Source organism: Cyprinus carpio, chromosome B21 (assembly GCF_018340385.1).
Source record: "Cyprinus carpio isolate SPL01 chromosome B21, ASM1834038v1, whole genome shotgun sequence".
Taxonomy (NCBI): Eukaryota; Metazoa; Chordata; class Actinopteri; order Cypriniformes; family Cyprinidae; genus Cyprinus; species Cyprinus carpio.
Genome location: NC_056617.1, coordinates 10,066,126 through 10,088,409, shown reverse-complemented (window position 1 = coordinate 10,088,409; position 22,284 = coordinate 10,066,126). Strand labels below are relative to the sequence as shown.

Genomic DNA, 22,284 nt, shown 5'->3' with positions numbered 1-22,284 from the left:
TAAAAACACACATTAAAAAAAAACACAACAATATTTACTTTGCAACAAAAAACCAAAAACATCTAAAAAAAAAACCACACAAACTAAAAAAAAATTCTCAATATAAATATTTTATATTTAGCATATATTTATAGTATTAAAATAAATATATATATATATATATATATATATATATATATATATATATATATATATATATATAAAACCATGATACATATTTTCCCAGGATTTTTTGATGAATAGAAAGTTCAAATTAACACCAATTAGAAAATAGACATTTCTTTTCAAATTATAAATGTCTTTACTGTTTTATGTACTTTTGATCAATTTAATGCATGCTTGCTGAATAAAAGTATTAATTCCTTTAAAAAAAATCTTACCGACCCCAAAGTAATGAATGGTAGTGTAGCTAAAAATGTAAATATAATATAATATAATAAATGTGATCAGGTCTAGTGGTTAGAGAGTTTGACTCCTAACCCTAAGGTTGTGGGTCTGAGTCTCGGGCCGGAAATACCATGACTGAGGTACCCTTGAGCAAGGAACCGAACCCCCAACTGCTCCCCGGGCACCGCAGCATAAATGGCTGCCCACTGCTCCGGGTTTGTGTTCACGATGTGTGTGTGTTCACTGCTGTGTGTGTGCACTTTGGATGGGTTAAATGCAGAGCACAAATTCTGAGTATGGGTCACCCTACTTGGCTGTATGTCACGTCACGTCACTTAATATAACAATGGGCAGTGGTGACCAAAGACATTTTGTTCTGGTGTGTTAATAACTGTGTTATTTTACTCACTGATTTCCAGCTGTCTTTGTATCTGATCTTTACTCTTTGTCCGGAAAGATAGCAGTTCTTGATTGTATATGTTCATTATTTCTGCAAACCTCAGTGAAAGAACTGAGTGCTATAGATTAACAAAATAAAGATACATAGAGAAAAATGAATAGAACAAATATCTCAAGGACAATACTGAATTTATAATACAGAGTGAAATCTCACCTGAGTACTCCGGATGCGACGGTACACAGAGCTGCTGTTAGCATTCTCATACTCTGAGAATTTTCCTTCTAAATCTATATGAACAATCACAGAATCATGTTTTTAAATGTGAAACAAAAGATTCAGTGACAAAATGAGTGACAGAAAATCTTTAGTGTACTGGTCAAGACAATGTACTACAGTTGAAGTTGAAACCAAAGGCAATAGAGTTGATTGCTTTCTTTCAAGGAGATATAAAGCTGTGTTTAGCAGAATATTTATTGTTGGCGATAAATATAACTTACACATTTCCAAGTTAAAAAAAGAGGAAATAAATTTATCCAAAAATAACAGAAGTGAGCTTCACTATTTGCAAGTCAAATCATCCCTTAATGATTTCCCCTGTAAGTGTTTCATTTCACAGATCAGTATACCTGATCATGTATTCTCAACCCCCCACCCCCTTCCAAAAAAAAAAAAAGCATTTTAATTCACTTACCTTTTAGTTTAACCTTGATTACATCGGCTGTGTGCTTGATGTCACTGCTAAACTGCTCAAGTTCCTCTCTCACATCTGTTAATAAGAATAGACATAAAAATGTTATACAGAGTAACACGGAGCAGAAGTAAACTGATCTCAAGCCTTTTGAACAATAATCATTAATAGAGATTAATAGAACTTGGAAAACGTTTTGAATTTCCTAATATTTCATAGGTGCCTATAATGCATATAGAACTAAAGACACAAATTCAATGTACTCACAATTCGGTGGGTTGATTTCTGTCAAAATGGTACTATGTCTCAGCTTCACTTCTTCCACACAGAAGGAAATTCTCTCTAAGACTTGCTGAACTTCATTAACCTGTACACGTTAACATGCAGGAGTAAAATTGGTTCTTCGAGTTTTCGATTATAATGCAAAGACAACGTGCCAGTAAAATAAAGGCATGTAGATGTTCAAACACAATTGCACATATACAGACCTTAGGGAGGAATTCCTCTAAGAAAGCACTGGACTCCACAGGAGCGATGATGATGTCATGGCAGAGCTGATCGGGGAAGGGTTGCAGTCAAAACAAATAAAAAAAATGACGAAGACAGCTGGAACTTTTCTGTCTTATAAACCACTGGCTTTAAATATTTTCTGCGTATCAAACTTAGTTTTAACAGAAAACATGATATAAGGCAACAATGGCTAATCATAAGGGATTAATACACGTTATCAAGCTGTATATAGCGAAACTAAGTATACCTACAAAAACCGTGAATTGTTATAGTATTTTACATCTAAATAACATAAATTTAGGAAATAATATGAAGTCTCACGGCTGTTAAATCGCCCAGACGGTCCTTCATTTCGGTTTCAGATTAATTTCTCACCCGCTACTGTATGACAGAATGATTCGTTGGTAAACTAACGTGAACGAATGGTTCTTTTGAGTCGAATCTCTTCAGTGATCCAGTTGAAATGATTCACAAAATCGGTCTTTTACTGTCTATGGTCTGAACTGGTCTGAACAATTCATTTGAAGTGTACCGACAATTGATACGAACTATTCCAAAGAACCGATTCGCAGAAAAGCGAGTCGGACTTTACAAACCGTAACAAAGACAGAAAGCCCCGCCTTATTTTACTTCCGTATACATACAGGAGTGATGAATAAACATCGTCGTTCTCATTTTATATATACGCTTGCAGATGAGAGATTAGTTATCACAGCACTTCTGTTATTAAACAAAAGTAAAACAGTGTGACTGTGTGAATAAAAGTTACTGTTCAGAAAAGAAAAGCGTTGCTTCTATTATTATTATTATTATTATTATTATTATTATTTGCATGTACGTGTAATTTACATTATTTTATAGCACTTACTATGCAATTATGTGTTTGTATTATTAGGAATGGTTTATTGTTTTAATTATTTAAATTTAACCATAACCCTAAATAGATTTGTTAACCCTCTTGAACTTTATAACCACGAGCCCCCTATATTCGGGTTTTAAATTCATATTTCTTAGATAACAAATACCAGTTTGCAATAGCAACCAGCATAAAAATATATTTGCACCGCTTAAATAACTGCAAGCGTCTGACACTGGAAGCCTCGATTAATACACGTTATAAATGCAGAAAGATAAAAAAGAATAATAATTTAATTCACTTCTATGGGTCTAGTCTTTGCAGTAGAGTTGTCTAGGTGGCGCTGTCACAAAAAAAGCTCGCAAGTCACAGGTAAGGAACATCTCACTGTGCACATGCGCATCACGTCAGCCAGATGCCGCTACCATGACAACGTCTATACACACAAACACACTCGCACTATTGTGAGAGAAGAGAGCAGTTGTTTTTATCTTTTTGAATACAAAGTTATTTTTACGTTTTCATACTGATTAATTTGAATTATTTACCACTTTATCTGAAAACAAAAAATGTCCGTTTCTCACAAAGTTGGGACAATGAAATCTAAACAGGTATGTAAACGATATTAACACGAATGCAAATTAATAAATAGTTGCTACTAATTAAACTTATTTATAATGAAAATATATTATTGTTATTATTTTGAAAAAAAAAAATCAAGCTGAATCTGTAAATCTTTCAAAATTTATTTTTAAACTTTCGGGCCAGGCTTTCTCAAGTCAACATCTAGTTAATGACTGCTATTACACTTTATATTTTCTCTCTTAAAATGCAGGCACCTAATGTTAACAGCCACCAAAAGGCAGCTGTGGCAAAGGGTGTCAAAGCCATTGGAAAGAAAAAGGTAACGTTAGCTTTCAGATCACTTTTCATTGAGATAGGAATGAATGCTTTGTCACATATCACATATTGGGATTTCAAGCCTCTTTTGTCATGCAGGACGAAGAGGAAGGGCTAGACACAGCCGAAGGAGAGGAATGGATGCAGGGGAAGACTCTCGTGAAGCCTCCAGACCAGCTGGACTTAACTGAGGCAGTGCGTAAACCTGGAGAGGACCTGTGGTTTGACTCTGCCTACATTATGTCATATTATAGTGATGCTGGAATGATTATTTACACATTTCTATTTTTTGTCTTCAAGGAGCTGAATGAAGAGATTACCAGAGTACTAAAAGCAAGCAATCCAAATGCTCCACAAAACGTTGTCAGATACAGTTTCAAAGTAAAAAAAAAACACTGCTGCGTCTCTACAACTCATTGAAATGATGGTCCTTAACCTTGATAATTAAAAATCAGCCAAACAAATCACTAAAAGCTGTTGTCTTTTCAGGAGGGCTGCTATAAACCAATTGTCTTTGTGGATCAGATGGCTATTCACTTTGAACTAGAAGGGAATCTTGTGCACAAGGAATCTGATGAAGGTCGGAGACTGATGGCTAAACAAGCTGAAGTGGATGATGGTGGAGGTGTTGAGAGGCCAGACAATGTGGCCATCAAAGCTGCCAAGAGAGAGCAGAAACTCACCAACCAATTCAACTTCAACGAGAGAGCCTCTCAGACACTAAACAATGCTCCAAGAGTAAGAGGACCTACGGGTTACATTTCTGAAGTTCTATCTGCCTTTTTTGTATTTCTTTTATAAGGACACAATGGTGATAGCTCATAGCTTGTATAACCATAGACAGACTTTGTAGATTTTCTGTATTTTCAGTTTATGCATAACCCACTGTATTTTTTAATTGTTTTGCAGGACATAAGTTGTCAAACTGAGCCTCCTCCTCGTGCAAACTTCTCAGCTACAGCCAATCAGGTGGGAAAATCTTTGCCTTTGCTTGTAATTTATTTTTAGCAACATTTTTGTGGTACAACAGTACTATGGTGAATATGGACATGTACAGTGTTAGAATGCCTTGCTCTTTCTGCAGTGGGAGATTTATGACTTTTATGTAGAGGAACTTCAAAGGCGGGAGAAAAGTAAAGAGAAGCACGAAGGCCAGTTCCTAAATAAGGAGGAGGACAAGAGCAAGAAGAAGATGATTCAAGCTGAGACTCAGGTGGCTAAACAAGAAATATGATCTGACGGATTTTAACAGTGGAATACAGAAAATGACTTGTATTTTATTTAGTTCAAGAATGCGATTGATTTGTTTTAAAAGGTGAGTTGAAGGAACTTTATAACTTTATGCTTTATAGAATGATGACATATCCCAACTAGCTAAGGCGGTCAAGATCATTGAGCGTATGGTGAATCAAAATATATTTGATGACGTTGCACAAGGTAATTATGAAAACTAATTTATTTTCAATGCTACACCCTTTATTTTAGATCGATATTATAAAGTGTTCAAAAAAGAGCATGCAACTGTCTGATGTAAACGCCTTTATATCCAAACCTCAGATTTCATGTACTTTGAGGATGCGTCCGATGAATTTAGAGGAGAGAAGGGCACTCTTCTCCCACTATGGACGTTTCAGTATGATAAAGCCAAAAGTCTGTCTGTGACTGCCCTCTGCTGGTGAGTTTCACACTGTATTAAAACAAATGCTGTCATTTTTTCCAGTCAAAAGAATTCATTACTTTGAGTGACATTTGTTTTTGTTTATTTCTAGGAATCACAAATACAATGATTTGTTTGCTGTTGGTCTTGGTTCTCGTAAGTTTACTATTTATCTAATACAAGGAATCATTTGTAAGTTAAATAGCTCTGAAATGTGCTTCATCTTTTCCCTTCAGATGAATTTACTCAGCAGGGGGGTGGCATGCTTCTCTTCTACACCCTGAAAAACCCAAGTTACCCAGAATTCATCTTTAACACGGCCTCAGGAGTAATGTGTTTAGACATCCATGAACATTTGTCCTACCTGGTGGCTGTGGGATTGTATGACGGCTGTGTCGCAGTGTACAACCTGAAGAAAAAGACTGATCAGCCTATTTATAACAGCAGAGCCAGCTCCGGCAAACACACAAGTGCTGTGATGCAGGTATAAATGAGGAACGTGACCAAAAAAGTCAATTAAAACAGGAACTGTACACTTCCATTACCTAAAATAATATATGGAGTTGTACGTTAAATACAATGTTCAGAATAGAATACTACCATACTACTCTTACTAGTTCCATAATATGATTAATGGCTATTTAAATATAATAATATTTCACAAAATTACTGCTTTTTTAAATAAACGCAGCCTTGGTAAGGTAATCTTTCAAAAACATTAAAATATCTTTCCAACCCCAAACTTTTGAATGGTAGTGTCCTTAAAATTAAATACACAGTGCTTGTAGGATATAGTTTTTGTGACTTTTGGTTGATCAGAAAGTCTTGGCTGTACTGTGTTTTGTATTTCATTGTCTTCATTACAGGTGAAGTGGCAGAAAGATGATTTGGACAGTAATCACAACTTCATCTCTGTGTCTGCTGATGGACGACTGGTGTCTTGGACTCTGGTAAAGGTACAGTAGAAAATATCTAAAAGTTGATTCTTAAGAAAGTCATTATTGTATAAGATTAATTGATGCCAGTCATTTGGATTTTAGCATGAACTAGTCTTCACAGAGATTATCAAGCTCCCAGTCATTGACACAATTCCGGATGACTTGAAGGATGTCATTCCAACAGGTATGTATCACCTTACCACACTAGTCAGATTTTACAACATTTAAAGATTTAATTAATTAATTCTACACTATTATATGAAAATTATGTTTATAAAAATATGCAATGATGATGTAAGTGGGGTTTTCTTTCAGTATAAGGACAGGGGCCTTTCAGCTGTGATTATATTCATAATATAGTACAGAGAATGTAATCAAGGACACAGAAATCTGCAATAGTTCAACAATAAAACAACTTTTCCAATACTTTATGCACATAATATAGAAGTTAATGTTTTTGACATGCAGATTCATCCTTAGCTGGTGTTTATGTTTAGCTTTCTGTGACAGTGTTTCATTCATGTGTGATACTGTATTTCACCTGTTGGGATTCAATGATAATTCAGTTTCACCATATAAAGAATACAAATGACTTTTGTTAAATGTTTGAGAAAAAGAACCAGTTATAATGTCAAATTAAATAAATGTGTTTTCTTTATCGGTCTAGTTGGAACATCTTTGGACTTCCACAAACAAAAGGACTACAGCTTTCTTGTTGGCACTGAGCATGGAAAGATTCACAAGGTCAGTCATAAACCCTCACAGCCAAGATGACCATTTATACTAAGACCAATCATGCAATGAATCAACCAAACTGTTTTAAATATATATTATGCATTAACAAATGCCCTGTGAACATCCTGCCATCTGAAGATCTGCAGTCTTAAGACATCTCATTATTCTTCTGGGTTTGAATCTGGGAGAAGGAGCTTGTTGTGTTTGTGGTGGTTGTCTCCTGCTGAGCAGCCACTGTTTATATAATATCCCTGTCATCAAACAGAGAGGAAGTGTTCTTATTAGCTCCCTGTCTCTGCACTGCTATCACAGCAGCGGCTTATAACATTTCGTCTCTGTCTCTCCTTCTTTATTTATATTTTTCACTTTGCCAGCCAGGGGTAGACTAGCGTTCAAACTATTCATTCTGACAGACCAGACAGTTTTGTTTCTCATTTGTATGCCACATTGTACTCCATATGACTTGTGTTGCTCTAAATTACAAACATCCCATGTTCTTCTTTAAAATTTCCACTTAAATTTGACTCCAAAATCCCCCAACATCCCACTTTTATACAACACAACACACACTCACATTTAAATAACTGTCTAAATGGGGACATTCCATAGACTTTTATTGTTTGTATATATATATATATATATATATATATATATATATATATATATATATATATATATATATATATATATATATATATATATATGTGTGTGTATATATATATATAGTTAGTTACACTAGTTACTATAGTTATACTATAACCTTGTTAAAATAGCATGAATTTTAGAAATAATGTATGTGTCATGCTAATGCAACAGCCCTTAAAGCTAAACAGATGCTGCAGGATTTATGCTGTATCTTGTCGCCGACATTACAAGACTTGCTCTGTCTGGAAGCACATGGCCCTATCACATATTCTCACATTGCCCACCTTTAATGAGAGATTAGAGATCACAGCACCAGGACCCACTTTCAAATTCTTGACCTTCAGATAAAAATGACATTTCTTTACAAAATCATTTTCTATCAAAAATTGTGAGCAGCTCAATTAAAGCGACTCACTATCTTTCAGGACGTTATCTGATGATGCTTTCTGCTGTAATTCTGATACTGAGACCTGCTTTGCTAGCGTAGAAACCGTGGTGAGAGAGCGACAACTGCTCTGGTTTGGGCATATTGTTAGAAAGTCTCAGGATTTACCAAAATATATACTGTATGGCCAATTATATGATGGCTGATGCTGGGTGGATGGTCAGAAAAAGCAGAAAGCTTTGTTAAAGAAATGCGAGGTAAATCCAAAACACAAGGAGAGTACGGCTGTTGATCACACCAGCTCTGTCATGATGATATAATTCTCACTGAAGGGGATAGAAGACAAAAAAATGTTAAACCATGCTCAGATCTTTTGCTATCACAATGTTAGAATACAGTATATGTGCACCACAATGCAATAACTCATGTGCATTTTAAATCAGACTTTTTAGCCTTGAAAGAACGCAGATAAAAGTTTCATCATTGGATATGATGGACTATCATAATCAAATTAAGTAAACTGGAAACAATTCCATACGGTGGAAAGGTGAACTAGTTTTAATCTTTAAACTTTGATCTTTAGTGTTATTTGCTTTTTCTCTGTAATACTCATAAAACTCCAAGTTATGCAGTAATGCTAATAAAAACTAAATTTTTGATGGGAGAACCAATTTTCTCTATGCTATAATAGGCTTCTTCTGCACAAAATGCACTAAAATGATCAGACTTTGGAGCAAAACATTCTTCATTTTTTTAGGAGATTTGTCTAGTATCCTCTGCAGATTGGCAAAGAAGCTGGGCAGCTGTATTGGAGGCTCATTTAATGCTAGAATGCTAGAGACATACCGCTGGGCAAAAACTGGCCCCTGTCTCCCTAAAGACTGACAGCTGATGCAGAGCTCTGTGTTCTTTAGATTCATCTCTCAGATTAAACTCAGAGCCCTTCTGTTGTGTGATGCGCTGCCCGGGGAACAATGAATTCGATCCATCAAGCACTTCTCCTGAGCTACACAATGCAAACTAAACAAGAAAAATGGTGTTGTTCTCTTTACAAAGAATGTTTTAAATGTCACTACTACTTCTGCAAATGTTATTCATAACCACCAGTGGATAGATAAGCAGTATAACAGGAGCAAGAGTTCTGTGTACATGTTAATCTAACCAGTAATGAGTTTGTGTTTTACAGGGCTCCAAATACTATTCTAGCAAGTTCCTGGAAAAATATGATGCCCACTTCATGAATGTCACTCGTGTGAAGTGGAATCCTTTTCATCCTGATGTCTTCATCTCCTGTGGCTGGGACTGGATGGTCAAAATTTGGGATCAAACTATGAAGTATGAGCTCTATTCCCTACAGCGCTATGTCTACAGCAGCCTTTTCCAGCCTCTAAAAATAGCACCCTGTTACTTATCCTTCAGTTGACATGGCCTGAATTTCATTTCAGAAAAAGAACTATAAGGACTAAAATATTTTAGACATTTTTTTTCTCTAAAAAAAATGACAATTATCCCACCTAAATTTTTGATTACAGAATGTATTTTTCTCTTACAATTGGTGCAATAATTGGCTGAACATTTTAATTTAGATACATCCCAACATAACTATTATAGGTGGACTGTTTCATGCTCCCACAGAATTTGAATGAACTGATCATCTCTTTCAGTGTGTATAAATGACAGACATGCATCTGTAGACCTCAAGTTGTGCTCAAACACCTGCCCTTTTGATCTTTGACTAGATTTTCAGTGTCAGTCTTCACCCTCTCATAGCATTAGACATAAAACTATTAATAAATGTTTGTGGGAATTTCCTGCATTGTAATTGCAGAACTTTATGGGATTAGTAAAATTATACACAATCTTGTGAATTTCAGGCTTTGGTCTGTTAAATTAATTCTGCACACATTGCTCTTCCAATAAACATAATAAGCTTGTCAGTGCATTTATTTGACAAACCAATTAGGTTGTCAAAAAGACATCCTTATATTAATAATAATGAATTAATCTGTCATCTTGAGTACACATTTTGTTCAAGTGTTAGTGGATTGAGTGGATTTTTTAGATGCAGTATCCCTAAACCACCAACAGGGAGCTCTTGTGCTTTGCAGTAGACCAGCAATGGATCTCTTTGCCTGTTGTATGTCTGGTTTTGTTGGAGCTTTACCTCCTGAAGCATTCAAAGGATCCGATCAAATAAATGCAGCCTTTCTGTTATATTTTACACCATTAGACATTGGTTACTCTGACTGCCCACATTTGAACAAAGGCTCTGGCTCTCTCTTTCTCTGCATGACCACATTAGATGAATTCAGAATGGGAGCACTGTAGTTTGTCTGTTAAAGCTTTGTTTTGATTGAATAGTAGCTAATACAAGTAACACTACGTGTCTCTCACAGGTCTCCTGTTTTCACCTTTGAACTGAAAACTTCAGTGACAGATGTAGCCTGGGCTCCATACTCCTCTACTGTCTTTGCTGCTGTCACCACTGATGGAAAGGTAAAGAGCCTACCCAACTCCTATACAAACACAACAGGAAAGTCCACAATTTCTCCATTTTTTTTTTTTTTTTTTTTTTTTTTGGTGTTTCCAGATTAAGGCGGCTTCTTAAGTGGCTTCAAATTCTATTTTAATAATAAAAACAACAAAAAAGTAATCACAATCCACCCATTCATCCATCCATCCATTTTCCAAACCAATTTTCCTAATAATAATATTAATAATTTTTTTTTCTTAAAACAGCAGTTTCCGGATACTTCCACTCAAAAAACATTGCATTTTTCAGTAATCAAACTAATATGCATTCCTAACCAGTCCTCTCTCTCTCTCATACTGTATGTAGTACTGAACAGCCTGATTCATTCTAGTGAGTAGTTTTGTTTGTAAGGTTTATGTAACTGAATGATTCAGAAAAACAAAGACCTTGTGTGAAAGGCCCAGTACAGAATTTTAGGTCTTCTTTTTTTTAAGCAGTCTTTTTTTAAAGTAGCCCCTCCAACACTGGATGGCAGCAATAGAATGTTCCCTACACACAGGAAACAGAATGGTCAGTTCATATATGGGAATTATTAGAAGCCCCCTTCACTAGCCTTACTAACACCTCCCCAGCAGCAACCTTTTTCACCAAGAGGTCTCAGTTTCAGTAAGTAAACAGTGAAGAGTTTCTGCATTAACTGTCATAACACAGTGCACTTATTGTCTGACAATTGCGCATGTGTGATTTACACAAGGGATATTCACACACACCCCCTTACGAGAAATGTAATAATTGCTAATGAAACACAGTAGCAGCCAGACAATGGGATGTCTTTCCAACAGTGCTCGACTGCACCTGTAAACTGCAGCACACACACAAAAATCACACACACTCTATGCTGTGTCCCTTCGTTAGCAATTAGTCTCAAATCACACAGCTGGTCTCAAGCTCTTGTCTGAGGCAGCCTCAGGCATCACCTGTCAGTCTCGCAGTCCTGATCGGTTTAAACTGCCGTGCTGTGGCGGCTGTCGCTGTTATTTGCTAACACTGTAACTCCGGTGGGCTAAATTACACCTGCCCTCTACAGGAAACCCATTACACCTTGATCCAATAAAGACCACACTCTATTCCCCAACAAAACCAAATAGCCTGAAAGCTGCTTTACTGTGATGCCAGGGGTACAATGTCAGCAACTGCCGTGTATGTAGTTTCCTCTTAAAGTAAAGGCCAATTTATACTTCTGCGTCGAACCTACGCCGTAGGGTATCTGTAGTAGCCTACAGCATAGCCTACACCGTAGCCTGATGTGCACCTCTCCAAAAATCTAACAACACGTTAATTCTATGCTGATCCACAAGCGCTGTGATTGGTCTGCTAGAACCCCTCGTTCCATATGTACTTGAGTTTTGTGTGTTTATGAGCACTTTAATAGATTTTAATGTTAAACCTTCTTATTTAAAATAAAACAAAGCAAAGAACAATTGTCTTATCATTTATCTACACAGCATTATATATCAGTAGTTGTCCGCGACAAACAATGTTGATCTGCCATGGTACAAGTCCTTGTGGAGATTGAAAGAATGCCATCTTCTCCTGTTCCGTTGTTGTCTCCTTTTTATAGTTTTAAACAATAATTTAAAGGGTTAGTTTACCGAAAAATGAAAATTAGCCCATAAATTACTCACCCTCAAGTCATCCTAGGTGTATATGACTTTCTGCTTTCAGACGAATCCAGTCAGAGTAATATTAAAAATGGTCTTTGATCTTTCAAGCTGTTTAATGCCACTCAGCGAGTGTTGCATCAGTCCAAAAGAAGTTAAATAAAAATTGCCCATCCTTAATAAAAAGTGTCTTATACGGCTCCGGGGGATGAACAAAGTCCTCCTGTAGTGAATCGATGCATTTTTGTAAGAAAAATAACCATATTTAAAACGTAATAATATATTTAATCTAGCTTGTGCTCACTGTTGTACACGGAAGCAGCTCTGGGCAGATGACGTATGGCGGTCAGCTTTGCGCATGTGCCGCTAAGAAGTGACGAATGCGGAAACACAGGGGAGAGATCAAAACAAAACAACGGTCACTAATTAGAAGTACAAAACGAGGATTTGTAAAGAAGAATGTCGGACTCGGAGGATTTCGATATAAGCCAAAAGGAGACTGGTTTTTCTTTGCTAAAGTAAGGAAACATTTTTTTTTATGGATGGGCGCTTTTTATTTAACTTCTTTTGGAATGATGCACTGCAACAACCGCTGAGTGGCATTAAACAGCTTGAAAGATCAAAGACAATTTTTAAAATTATTCCGACTGGATTCGTGTGAAAGAAGAAAGTCTTATACAACTAGGATCACACACTGTGTGATTTGATATTTGCCAGTATGACACTAGTACTGGAATGAGTCCAGATCTCTGCTGCCAGTCGGCTGCCTCAGCTATTTTGAAATGCCATGAAGAAATTCATCGCAGGCAAGCCTACAAAAATAAATCTTGCTGACATATCTTGAAACAACAAAACACAGACTGAACTGCATGATTTCTTATCTTTAAAGGGGCTTTCTTTCTTCAGGCTCTTAGCACCAAAGATGTTGTGTTAGATTTGGTGTTACTCCTGCATTTGCAGATGGCATCATTAGTACTGACGTAGTGCATGTCCTCTGCATCACTGCGTCAGCTGCCCAGAATATCATCAGTCTGTTAAGATAGATTCACACTCGCTGACTAATTATGAGACATGCTGCTTGTCAAATATTTACTAATGAGTATCCAAGCCGGTATCCTGTGTCCCCCATCTCCCGTCTCTGTATTTCATCTGCCAATGCTTAGGTGGGCAGCATGATACATGAATGACAATGAGGATGATGGGAGTTCTAATAACCCATCCCTCACTCACTCACTCACTCACTCCTCTCTCTGTATCATTTGGATTTTTTTTTTTACTGAATGTAGCAGAAAATGAGATACTGTCATCCACAGATTGCATCTGTCGCACAGGAATCTGTCACCCTCAGAGACACTCATTCTTTATCTGTATTTCTGAGAGACACACATACACACGTCAAACTTTTCACAAACAGCAAATATACTTCATATGTATTACAAATATTTATAAAAATATATAAATATAAATAAATAGATATTTAAATAATATAAATAACATTTTACAGTTTCTATTTATAATTAAAATGTGACATTAAATAATATTATTTAATTAATCTATTAAAATAATTAACTACCCATCTATACATACTATTCCAAATGATACGATCCTCTACAGCAGATGGTCTGCATTCTTACGTCTCCACAGTTACACGTATTCTTGTGCTCATACATATGAATATATTAAAATACTAGTGCACAAAGACTCAAATGCATCTTATGCTTACTGACACCAGCCATAGCAAGAGAATACATTTTAGAGGTGCTAATGTCTGCTTCACACTGAAAACATCAAAACAGAAACTCACGCAACACAGATTAATGCAAAGACTAAAACTGCCTTCTCCTCCTCCATTTCTCTCTCAGGTCCATGTGTTCGACCTCAACATCAACAAATATGAGGCTCTCTGCCAGCAAAAAGTGGTGTCCAAGAAGACCAAGCTCTTCAACATTGAATTCAACCCTGTCCATCCCATCATCATCGTGGGCGATGACCGCGGACATGTCACCAGCCTCAAGCTCTCTCCCAACCTCCGCAAGAAACCTAAGGTAGGAGACGCACTCATATTATGTATAGGCCTCCAATGAAATCACATGCTTAATCGATCAGTGCTGTTTCAGTCACTACTGTGCTACATACTTCATGTGCTGAACTGCTGTATCTGCACCTTTTGTGATGGCTTCAGCCATGAAATTACAGCATACTCAGAACCCACAGCAGTTCAAAGAAAAATCATTTGTTAACAGTTATCGAACATCTCAATATACTGACATTGGATGAGAATGTTTTGGAACCACATTGACGCAGCTTGTTGAACATAAATTCAAGTATTTGTTTATTATGCATTAAAATTGTAATTTAAGACAACAATCAGACTGTACTGTGGGACAAATGCTTTCGGAACAAGATGCAGAAATAAAAAGTAGCTAACTAAAGGTTTTTGAAGTTTTGCTGGGATTACAGAGTAATTACAGATACATCTCCTCGTAAATTAAATGTTAAGTGTGTTATTGCTGACAGTCGTCCCTCTTTACAATTTTTAGTTTAACAGGTTGAATCAGAAGTTTTGAATGTACACTTCCAAATGTCTCTGCACATCAGTCTGGTATAAGAGAAAGAATTTCAGCAACCACGTAATTACATATTTCACCTTTAATGTTTAATGTACACTACTCTTGAAAAGTTTGCGGGCTAACGTGCCATTGTTTCCATTCTGCATCTAGAGAAACCAACCCACTGACTGATTATGTGTTGAGCCCTCAGCTTACGGTCAGATACTGGATAACAATGGCAGCACATAATTAAAATCTCTCTGCCTCACAGTCTAGCTGCTGTCTGTCAAACCTCGACTTGTGAAATGTTTAATTTGTTGTTTGGAGATCTCAGTCAGTGTCAGCGCTCAGTGTTGATGGGTTTTGTTGGTGACAGTCATTATATTTGATTGGCTGAAATGGCTCATTCTAATGACACACAGTGTCACAGGTTGAGTTGCTGTGTCCACTAATGCTTTTGATTAGCAAGGAGCTGTATTGTTGCTTCCATGGCTGTATTTACCTTAAACAGAGAGAAAACTGCTGAGTGCAATGTCTTTTAATATGACTGATGAGAGTCAGCATTGCAACACATTCACTGTCTCCTTGAGTCATTGATCACCAGCTTTCCACAACCTAATGTCACTGCCTCTGAAAGCGCACTCTTACTGTACCCTCCTGATGCAGTGGCTGATCTTAGATAAATCATTTGCATCTTACATTATTTTATTTAAAGGTAAAGTGTACATTGCTGCACAAAACGTAACTGCAAAAATCATTGTTTCCAAACTTTTCTTCACATTGTTTGGTCAAACTAGTAAATTCCCCACCATATTGCAGATGATCATTCATTCATTCAAATTTGTGAACGATCAATGTTTTTTAATAACCTATGTACTGATATGTAAACATGCCTAATACTCACTATTTATATAATTGTAATGGTCTATAAATATACAGGAATAAATGAGCAACTAAACAAGACATACGTGAACTAAATAAGTAAATAGGGAAACAAACAAGATCACACTAGAAACAATTTAGGAACAACTCAGTAAACAGGAACTAAACATAGGAACTTTGAACTCAGAAACAATAAAAAACAAATGATCATCAAAATAAGAGTCCTAGAACAGACAATATTACATTTTAATGATTAAAAAAGTAAACAAAATTGATGACTTTTTTTGGTCGGTGGAAAAACAAACAGGACTGAAGGGGTTCATCAAACACAGATATGGGCCAAAACAGAAATTGTCAGAACTGCTAAATCAACCTATATTAGGTTTCCGATAAACATTGTAAGCCTGAGTAAATTTTAGAGTACGGTGACACATTGCTGCCACACACATATTATTTTTTCCACTCAATTATGTTGTAAAAACGAGATATGTCGTTTTAATTACATCTTTACTCATTAAAACGACATCTTTTCTCGTAAAAATGAGACGGTAAATGAGACAGCAGTGCGGACCATGGCTTAGCTCGCTCACATAATGTACCATATATCTATAATAACGGGAAAACATATCGTTTTTATGACATAATATGTCTTTATTATGAGAAAAAATGTTGTTTTAACGAGAAAAGATGTTTTAATGAGATAATTATCATTTTTATGACATATCTTGTTTTTAAGAGAAAAGATGTCGTTTTAACGAGAAAATATTACGAGAAAAGATGTCATTTTAATGAGATAATTATGATGTTTTAATGACGTACTGTATCTTGTTTTACGAGAAAAGATCATTTAACGAGAAAACATCTCGTTATTATGAGAAAATGTTAAAATGACATAACATCTCATTATTATGACATAATCGAGTGGAAAAAATAATATGTGTGGCAGCAATGCGTCACTGTAGTAAAGACCATTGATGCCAATGGTTTCTTTGAACATCCTGGGCTTGCAATGCTTTTGGGAAACTCCACCTGGACTGATATATTGCCAGTTCTGAAGGAAAAACAGAAGCATTTATTTATATATTTGGGAAGTCAACCTTTTAATGGATTATTTATAGTTGTCTCTGGGTATTAAAATAAGGTAGGAGAAATGGTTTTAAAATACTTATTTTCATTATATATAAAATTATTTAAATTAATTTATTTATAAATGTTTTTCAGTTAGCAAAATGGGGGGATTTATATCACCTTTGTACAAATCCAATACTTAAAAATAGTATCACAAAATAAAGGAAACAAAAACAACTTTTATAATACAGACCTTTATGAAGGACTGTGATGACATTGATTATTTGGATAAAGCGCTTGACCTTTGCAGGATTCCAGTTGTGCTAATGTGAGTATAGGTCAATGCTGGCTGAAGCCAGACATGTGTACCGGTCTACAAGCTATATGTTAAAGCAGTGACTGCGGGACCCATGGGGTGGTGTCTGAGATGTTGACTAAAAACAGCATGTTCCAAACTCAATAGAAACGGTCAGCTGTTTTCCAGGTTAGGACACTACACCAACACACACACACGTCACACCTCACATGAGCCTTCCACCATGTCTCTCTGTGCCTGTGACTCATCAATCACAGTATTCATATTAGTCCTGTAGCTAGATATCTTTTTACAGATTGTTTTATATTCACTGCATGAAGAGTTGGGTCAGTGTTCATTCCTGAGCCTTCAGTTTGTTGTCTCGGCTGCTGATTTATTTTCTAATTTACTTTGTTCCACAACAGTCTCAACAGTCAGCAACTTCTCAGAAAACTCTGCTGGTTTGAAGTAACAGGGTCACTGAATAATCTTTATTTACACAACACTGACCGCAATTACAAGAAACATTAGAAGTCCTCTTGGCAAGAGAGCCACTTAACAGCAGTAAAAATCTTCCTCTTCACTTACATAAGAACTCTCTGCTGGTTCACAATCATCTGCTTCAGATGCTGCAGTCATTAGAAAATGAGCCTCTGCATAACTTCAGAACTCATTTCTAGTTTGTGTGTATATATGTACTGTATGTACCTACAGTACATACAGCTTAATTCTATGTTGCAAAATAAGGTGGATAAGGGTGGATATTTTTCAAGTGAATGAGGTCAATAAAGATATTTTCTTCTGTTGAAGTGACAGAAACTAAGACAAAGTCTAGCATGAAGGCTCTGGAGCAAAAAAAATAAAAAAAGATTTTACAGAGGGAAGACATCGTCCAGTTGATCAGAAATGTTTAAGTCTGTTTGATTGACATTTTTCACTCTGCCAAATGTATTTCCCTAACGGCCCTCCCTGGTTAGGATTTGATGGATTCTATGAATAGCTGTAACCTTGAGCTACTTATTGAAGCTCATTGAAGATCCATCGCGTCACTGCAGTTCAGTGAATATCTGAACATTAGCATTCAGCTGAGCACATTTAGCAGATGTTCTCAGAGTGATTACCAGACTCATAATTGCTTAAATTTTTGCCTACTAATTGACAGGAACCGGAGAGTGTTTAATTAGTGGAAGTGAATATTTCTGCAAAGAAGTTCATCTGGTCTGGTTTAGTTTATTACGACCCTGGCATGGTCAGTAACCATAGTGATCTTTGATTATTCTCCCCCGAGGAAGCAATGTGTCACTGTAATCATATCAAACAAACGTCATGCAAGATTAGAGTGAATCTCTGACGGTTTTGTTCCACTACAGCACACACAGAGGAAATAACATTGTGCTAACACCTCTCTCATTACTTCGCCGGTCGAGATGGAAACGTTTAAATGGGAGCTTCACACTGAGAAGTGTTTGTGATTGTTTGTGGCACCCCTGGGTCAGTCCTCTCACTACCAGCAGCTGACTCATCTCGTCCTCTTCATTTCTCTCTTTGGCTCCACAGGAGAAGAAGGGTCAGGATTTGCCGAAGGGGCCGGAGGTGGAAATAGCAAAGATGGAGCAACTGTTGAGCTCAATGAGGTAGCCTGGGAACAATCAGAAGAACTGAGGCACAGTAAGACCAGGAAGACTGCAAATACTAAATTCACTACAAACACTAAAATATACAGTGGGTATAAAAAGTCAGCACACCCCTGTTAAAATCTTTTCCCATCTTTAATGTAATATTGAAACCAACAAAATTTATGTAACAGTAAACAGAAACTTTTAAGGAAAGAAGAATGAAAAATAAGACTTGAAATATCCTGGATTCACAAGTATTCACACCCCTCAGCTAATATTTGCTTTTTCCTTTTAGTACAGCAGCCAGTGTTTTTGAATAAGCATCTATCACTTTAGTACATCTTGATTTGTCCATTTTTTTTCTTTCTTGCAAAAGAGCCCCATTTCATTTCACAGTGTTATTATATATATATATATATATATATATATATATATATATATATATATATATATATATATATATATATAAATAAATTGGATTTAGGTATGAGCTCTGACTGGACCTTTACAAAACATGGTTCATCTTCTGAAGCCATATGTTTGTTGACTTGGATTTGTTTTTTGAGATTATTATTGTGATGAAACATGAATTTCCACTTCATCTTAAAGGGATACTCCACTCCAAAATGAAAATTTTGTCATTAATCACATACCCCCATGCAGTTCCAAACCCGTAAAAGCTTTGTTCGTTTTTGGAACACAATTTAAGATATTTTGGATGAAAACTCTATTTTGGATGACTCTTCTGTATTATCTGCACCACAAGGATGCACTGTTTCTACGTGTATTTACCTTTGATTTGAAAGAAAACAGCGCATCCTTGTGGTCAGTGTTGGGGGTAACAAGTTACAAAGTAACGGATTACAGTAACTATATTACTTTTTTGGGTATCGAAGTAAAGTAACGCATTACACTAATAATATTGGTAACTACACAACTTTACTAATCTATAGGAACGCGCTTTCCTGCGTTACACAAGCCGTGTTTGCCTGTGTGTAAAGATCTTAGCGCTTAAGAACGTTTTCGTTATTGTTTCACGTGCGTTTCCCAACAATGCACGTAAAGCAATCACATGCTTTAAGTGCTACTTAGGAGACGCTATCCGTTTGTCAAGTGCTGAAACGTCACCTTAAATAATGGCTCTTAATTGTAGTAAACGATAGTTTATTGACGTTAACCTAATGCTGCGTTCCAGACAGACAACTTGGATATAATTACTATAATACAATACAATATTTTGGGCCCTATCATACACCCGGCGCAATGCGACGCAAGGCGCAGTGCAAGTGTGTTTGCTAGTTTCAGTCCAGCGCCGGTCCCATTTTCCCGTCCAGCGCCACCTTGTTTAATTAGCAAATGCATTTGCGCCCATTTGTGCGCCCATGGGCGTGCTGGTCTAAAAAAGAGGTGTGTTCAGGCGCATTGCTGTCGCATTGCTATTTTAAGGAGCTGAAAATAGACTGCGACCAACTCAAACCTGGTCTAAAGTCTGGCGCAGTGTTTTTTCTTTGTTATTTAAAGAGCGTGTTAGTATAGGCGGGTCCACAACGCGCGTAAACGCTGCTTATTAAACACAGGGACGCACAGCAGCACACAAACATGCCAAATATAAAAAATTAAAGGATTGCAATGCATAAAATTTTTTGTAGGCTAATTAGGCTAAATATAAAAATGCCTACATGTCATAATGCAGGGGTTCCCAAACGTTTAAGCCCGCGACCCCCATGATAAATGCGCTGCTGCCCCGCGATTCCGATTTTCAAATATATGCAAGTGGAAGTGTTTTGTTGTTTAAACACCTTTATAACGATCGCGTTAGTTGAACTGTATGCGCGATGGGCGCCGCCATCTTAGTTTGTGCCGCAGACGCAGTTCAGAGAATCGGATCTGTTGGATTTACAACACGTGAATTCATCCACTTCTCCCGAAATCCATAAAAGTAAGTGGATGGTGAACTGGGAGAATAATAGAGTAAACTTTAAAGTTACTTACACAATGTGTATCTGATATGCATAAAACGTGTCTAATTATAATGGAAATGATTATTATTGCCTCGTCCTTTGACATCAGTGTGTATTTTACAAACTCTAAATGTATTGTTTTTTTTTAAGTACTTATATGTCTGAAACCTAAAATAAACATTATGTGGTTGAAAACACTGAAAAGTTGTGATGACATCTCTGAGCGCGCCTGTGCGCGAGAGCACATTTGAATTTCACGTCATGCACTGACCGGTGTGATCGTACACTCCAGGGGACCAGCCTAGACTGATCACACCGGTTTGATCGTACGTGCGAAAGGGTTAAATTAATTGCAACAAAAATATATAGGGCCTATATATTTTTTCCACTTTTTTTATAGAAATCATCTCGCGACCCCTGCGCCGGGGTCCCCCCACTTTGGGAACCACTGTCATAATGGATAGTCATCGCATGTATCCGAATTAGGCTATTTGCTCGCACACGAGCAGCTCCGTTTCATCTCGGAGACGCGTTCTGTCTTTGCGCTTTCCAAATTCCGCCGTGTAAATATCAAATCCGTCATGGCACGAGCAGAGCTGGCTCTTAAAGGGAATGGAAGATGAGACTCCAATTGGTTTATTGCAAGTTACGCCCAAAATACACCCATTCCTCATTAAGAGAATAGGGACAACCCGTTTAGACCATGCGCCCGGACACTCCAACCGTTTTTCCATCGTTAAAATAGAAAAAGTGGATTTGGACACGCCCTGAGTGCACCTGCGCCGTGCGCTTTACACTTTGCTTTTAGATCGTTAAAAAAGGGCCCTATATTATATTATAGTGTATAATATTTTACTTTACATAATAATATATAATGTAATTTATACAGTATAGAGAGAGAGAGACAGAGAGAGAGAGAGAGAGAGAGAGAGAGAGAGAGAGATTATTTCCGGGTCTAATACATACATAGCTGGTTTTCGTGCACTTCAGCAAGTCATTGACATATTTACATGCATTAATAATAAGGCAATTATTTTAAGAAATAATTGAATAAATTAAGTTGTTTTTATGCATTTAAATAATTAGACATACTAAAACATAGAATTTGATAACAATAAAACATATGGTGAAGAAAAAAACATTTCATAGGCCCCTAAACATGTAATTTTTGTTAAACTTTTAATAAAATTTTGTGAAAATGTATAAGTGTTATGATTTAAATTAATAAGACATGCTTTTTGATTAATACAATTAAACTGAACCATTAAAAAGGAGTTGAGAAAAAATAAAACAGAAAAAAAAAATGGAATCCAGAAAAATTAAAACGGAAAAACAGAATTTGGGAAAAAAATAAAACTTTAAAAATTTCATAGGGCCCTAAAAAAGGAAAGTAAAGTAATAAGTAGTGAAGTTACTTTTCAAATGCAGTAACTATTAAAGTAATCTCATTACAATCTACAGAAGTAACTAGTAACTAGTAACTAATTACATTTTTTGAGTAACTACCCCAACACTGCTTGTGGTGCAGATGATACAGAAGAGCATACGCAGCATACGGTGATATGGAGACACACAGAGGAGACTGTTGACAAAGGAATTATTGAATAAAGTCGTTATTTTTGTTTTCTTCACATACAAAAAGTGTTCCCGTCGCTTCATATAACCCAGATTGCACGTC

At 36.4% G+C, this 22,284-nt stretch overlaps 2 protein-coding genes across 4 annotated transcripts; one reads left to right on the top strand and one right to left on the bottom strand.

Annotated features, from left to right (window-relative positions):
• Positions 1–599: 599 nt before the first annotated feature.
• Positions 600–2,554, bottom strand: LOC109106847 (syntaxin-2-like). Its single transcript, XM_042748195.1, has 6 exons — positions 2,307–2,554; positions 1,964–2,029; positions 1,743–1,842; positions 1,479–1,553; positions 1,001–1,074; positions 600–905 (listed from the first exon to the last, which is right to left on the bottom strand). The coding sequence occupies exons 1-6, from the start codon at positions 2,334–2,336 to the stop codon at positions 789–791; spliced, it is 462 nt and encodes a 153-aa protein (XP_042604129.1). The 5' UTR covers positions 2,337–2,554; the 3' UTR covers positions 600–788.
• Positions 2,555–3,264: 710 nt separating this feature from the next.
• Positions 3,265–19,040, top strand: dnai1.2 (dynein, axonemal, intermediate chain 1, paralog 2). 3 transcript variants are annotated; one of them, XM_042748295.1, is made up of 18 exons: positions 3,265–3,452; positions 3,677–3,745; positions 3,841–4,122; positions 4,231–4,479; positions 4,651–4,710; positions 4,826–4,954; positions 5,094–5,178; positions 5,299–5,416; positions 5,511–5,554; positions 5,635–5,882; positions 6,265–6,354; positions 6,439–6,520; positions 7,004–7,080; positions 9,288–9,436; positions 10,498–10,597; positions 14,098–14,280; positions 14,784–14,865; positions 14,956–15,054. In XM_042748295.1, the coding sequence occupies exons 1-17, from the start codon at positions 3,411–3,413 to the stop codon at positions 14,841–14,843; spliced, it is 2,067 nt and encodes a 688-aa protein (XP_042604229.1). In that variant the 5' UTR covers positions 3,265–3,410; the 3' UTR covers positions 14,844–14,865; positions 14,956–15,054. The 3 variants fall into 3 exon arrangements, with proteins under 3 accessions (XP_042604229.1, XP_042604228.1, XP_018975650.1); XM_019120105.2 differs by lacking the exons at positions 14,784–14,865; positions 14,956–15,054 and adding an exon at positions 18,587–19,040 and having other exon boundaries at positions 3,266–3,452; positions 3,841–3,936; positions 4,042–4,122; XM_042748294.1 differs by lacking the exons at positions 14,784–14,865; positions 14,956–15,054 and adding an exon at positions 18,587–19,040.
• Positions 19,041–22,284: the final 3,244 nt, after the last annotated feature.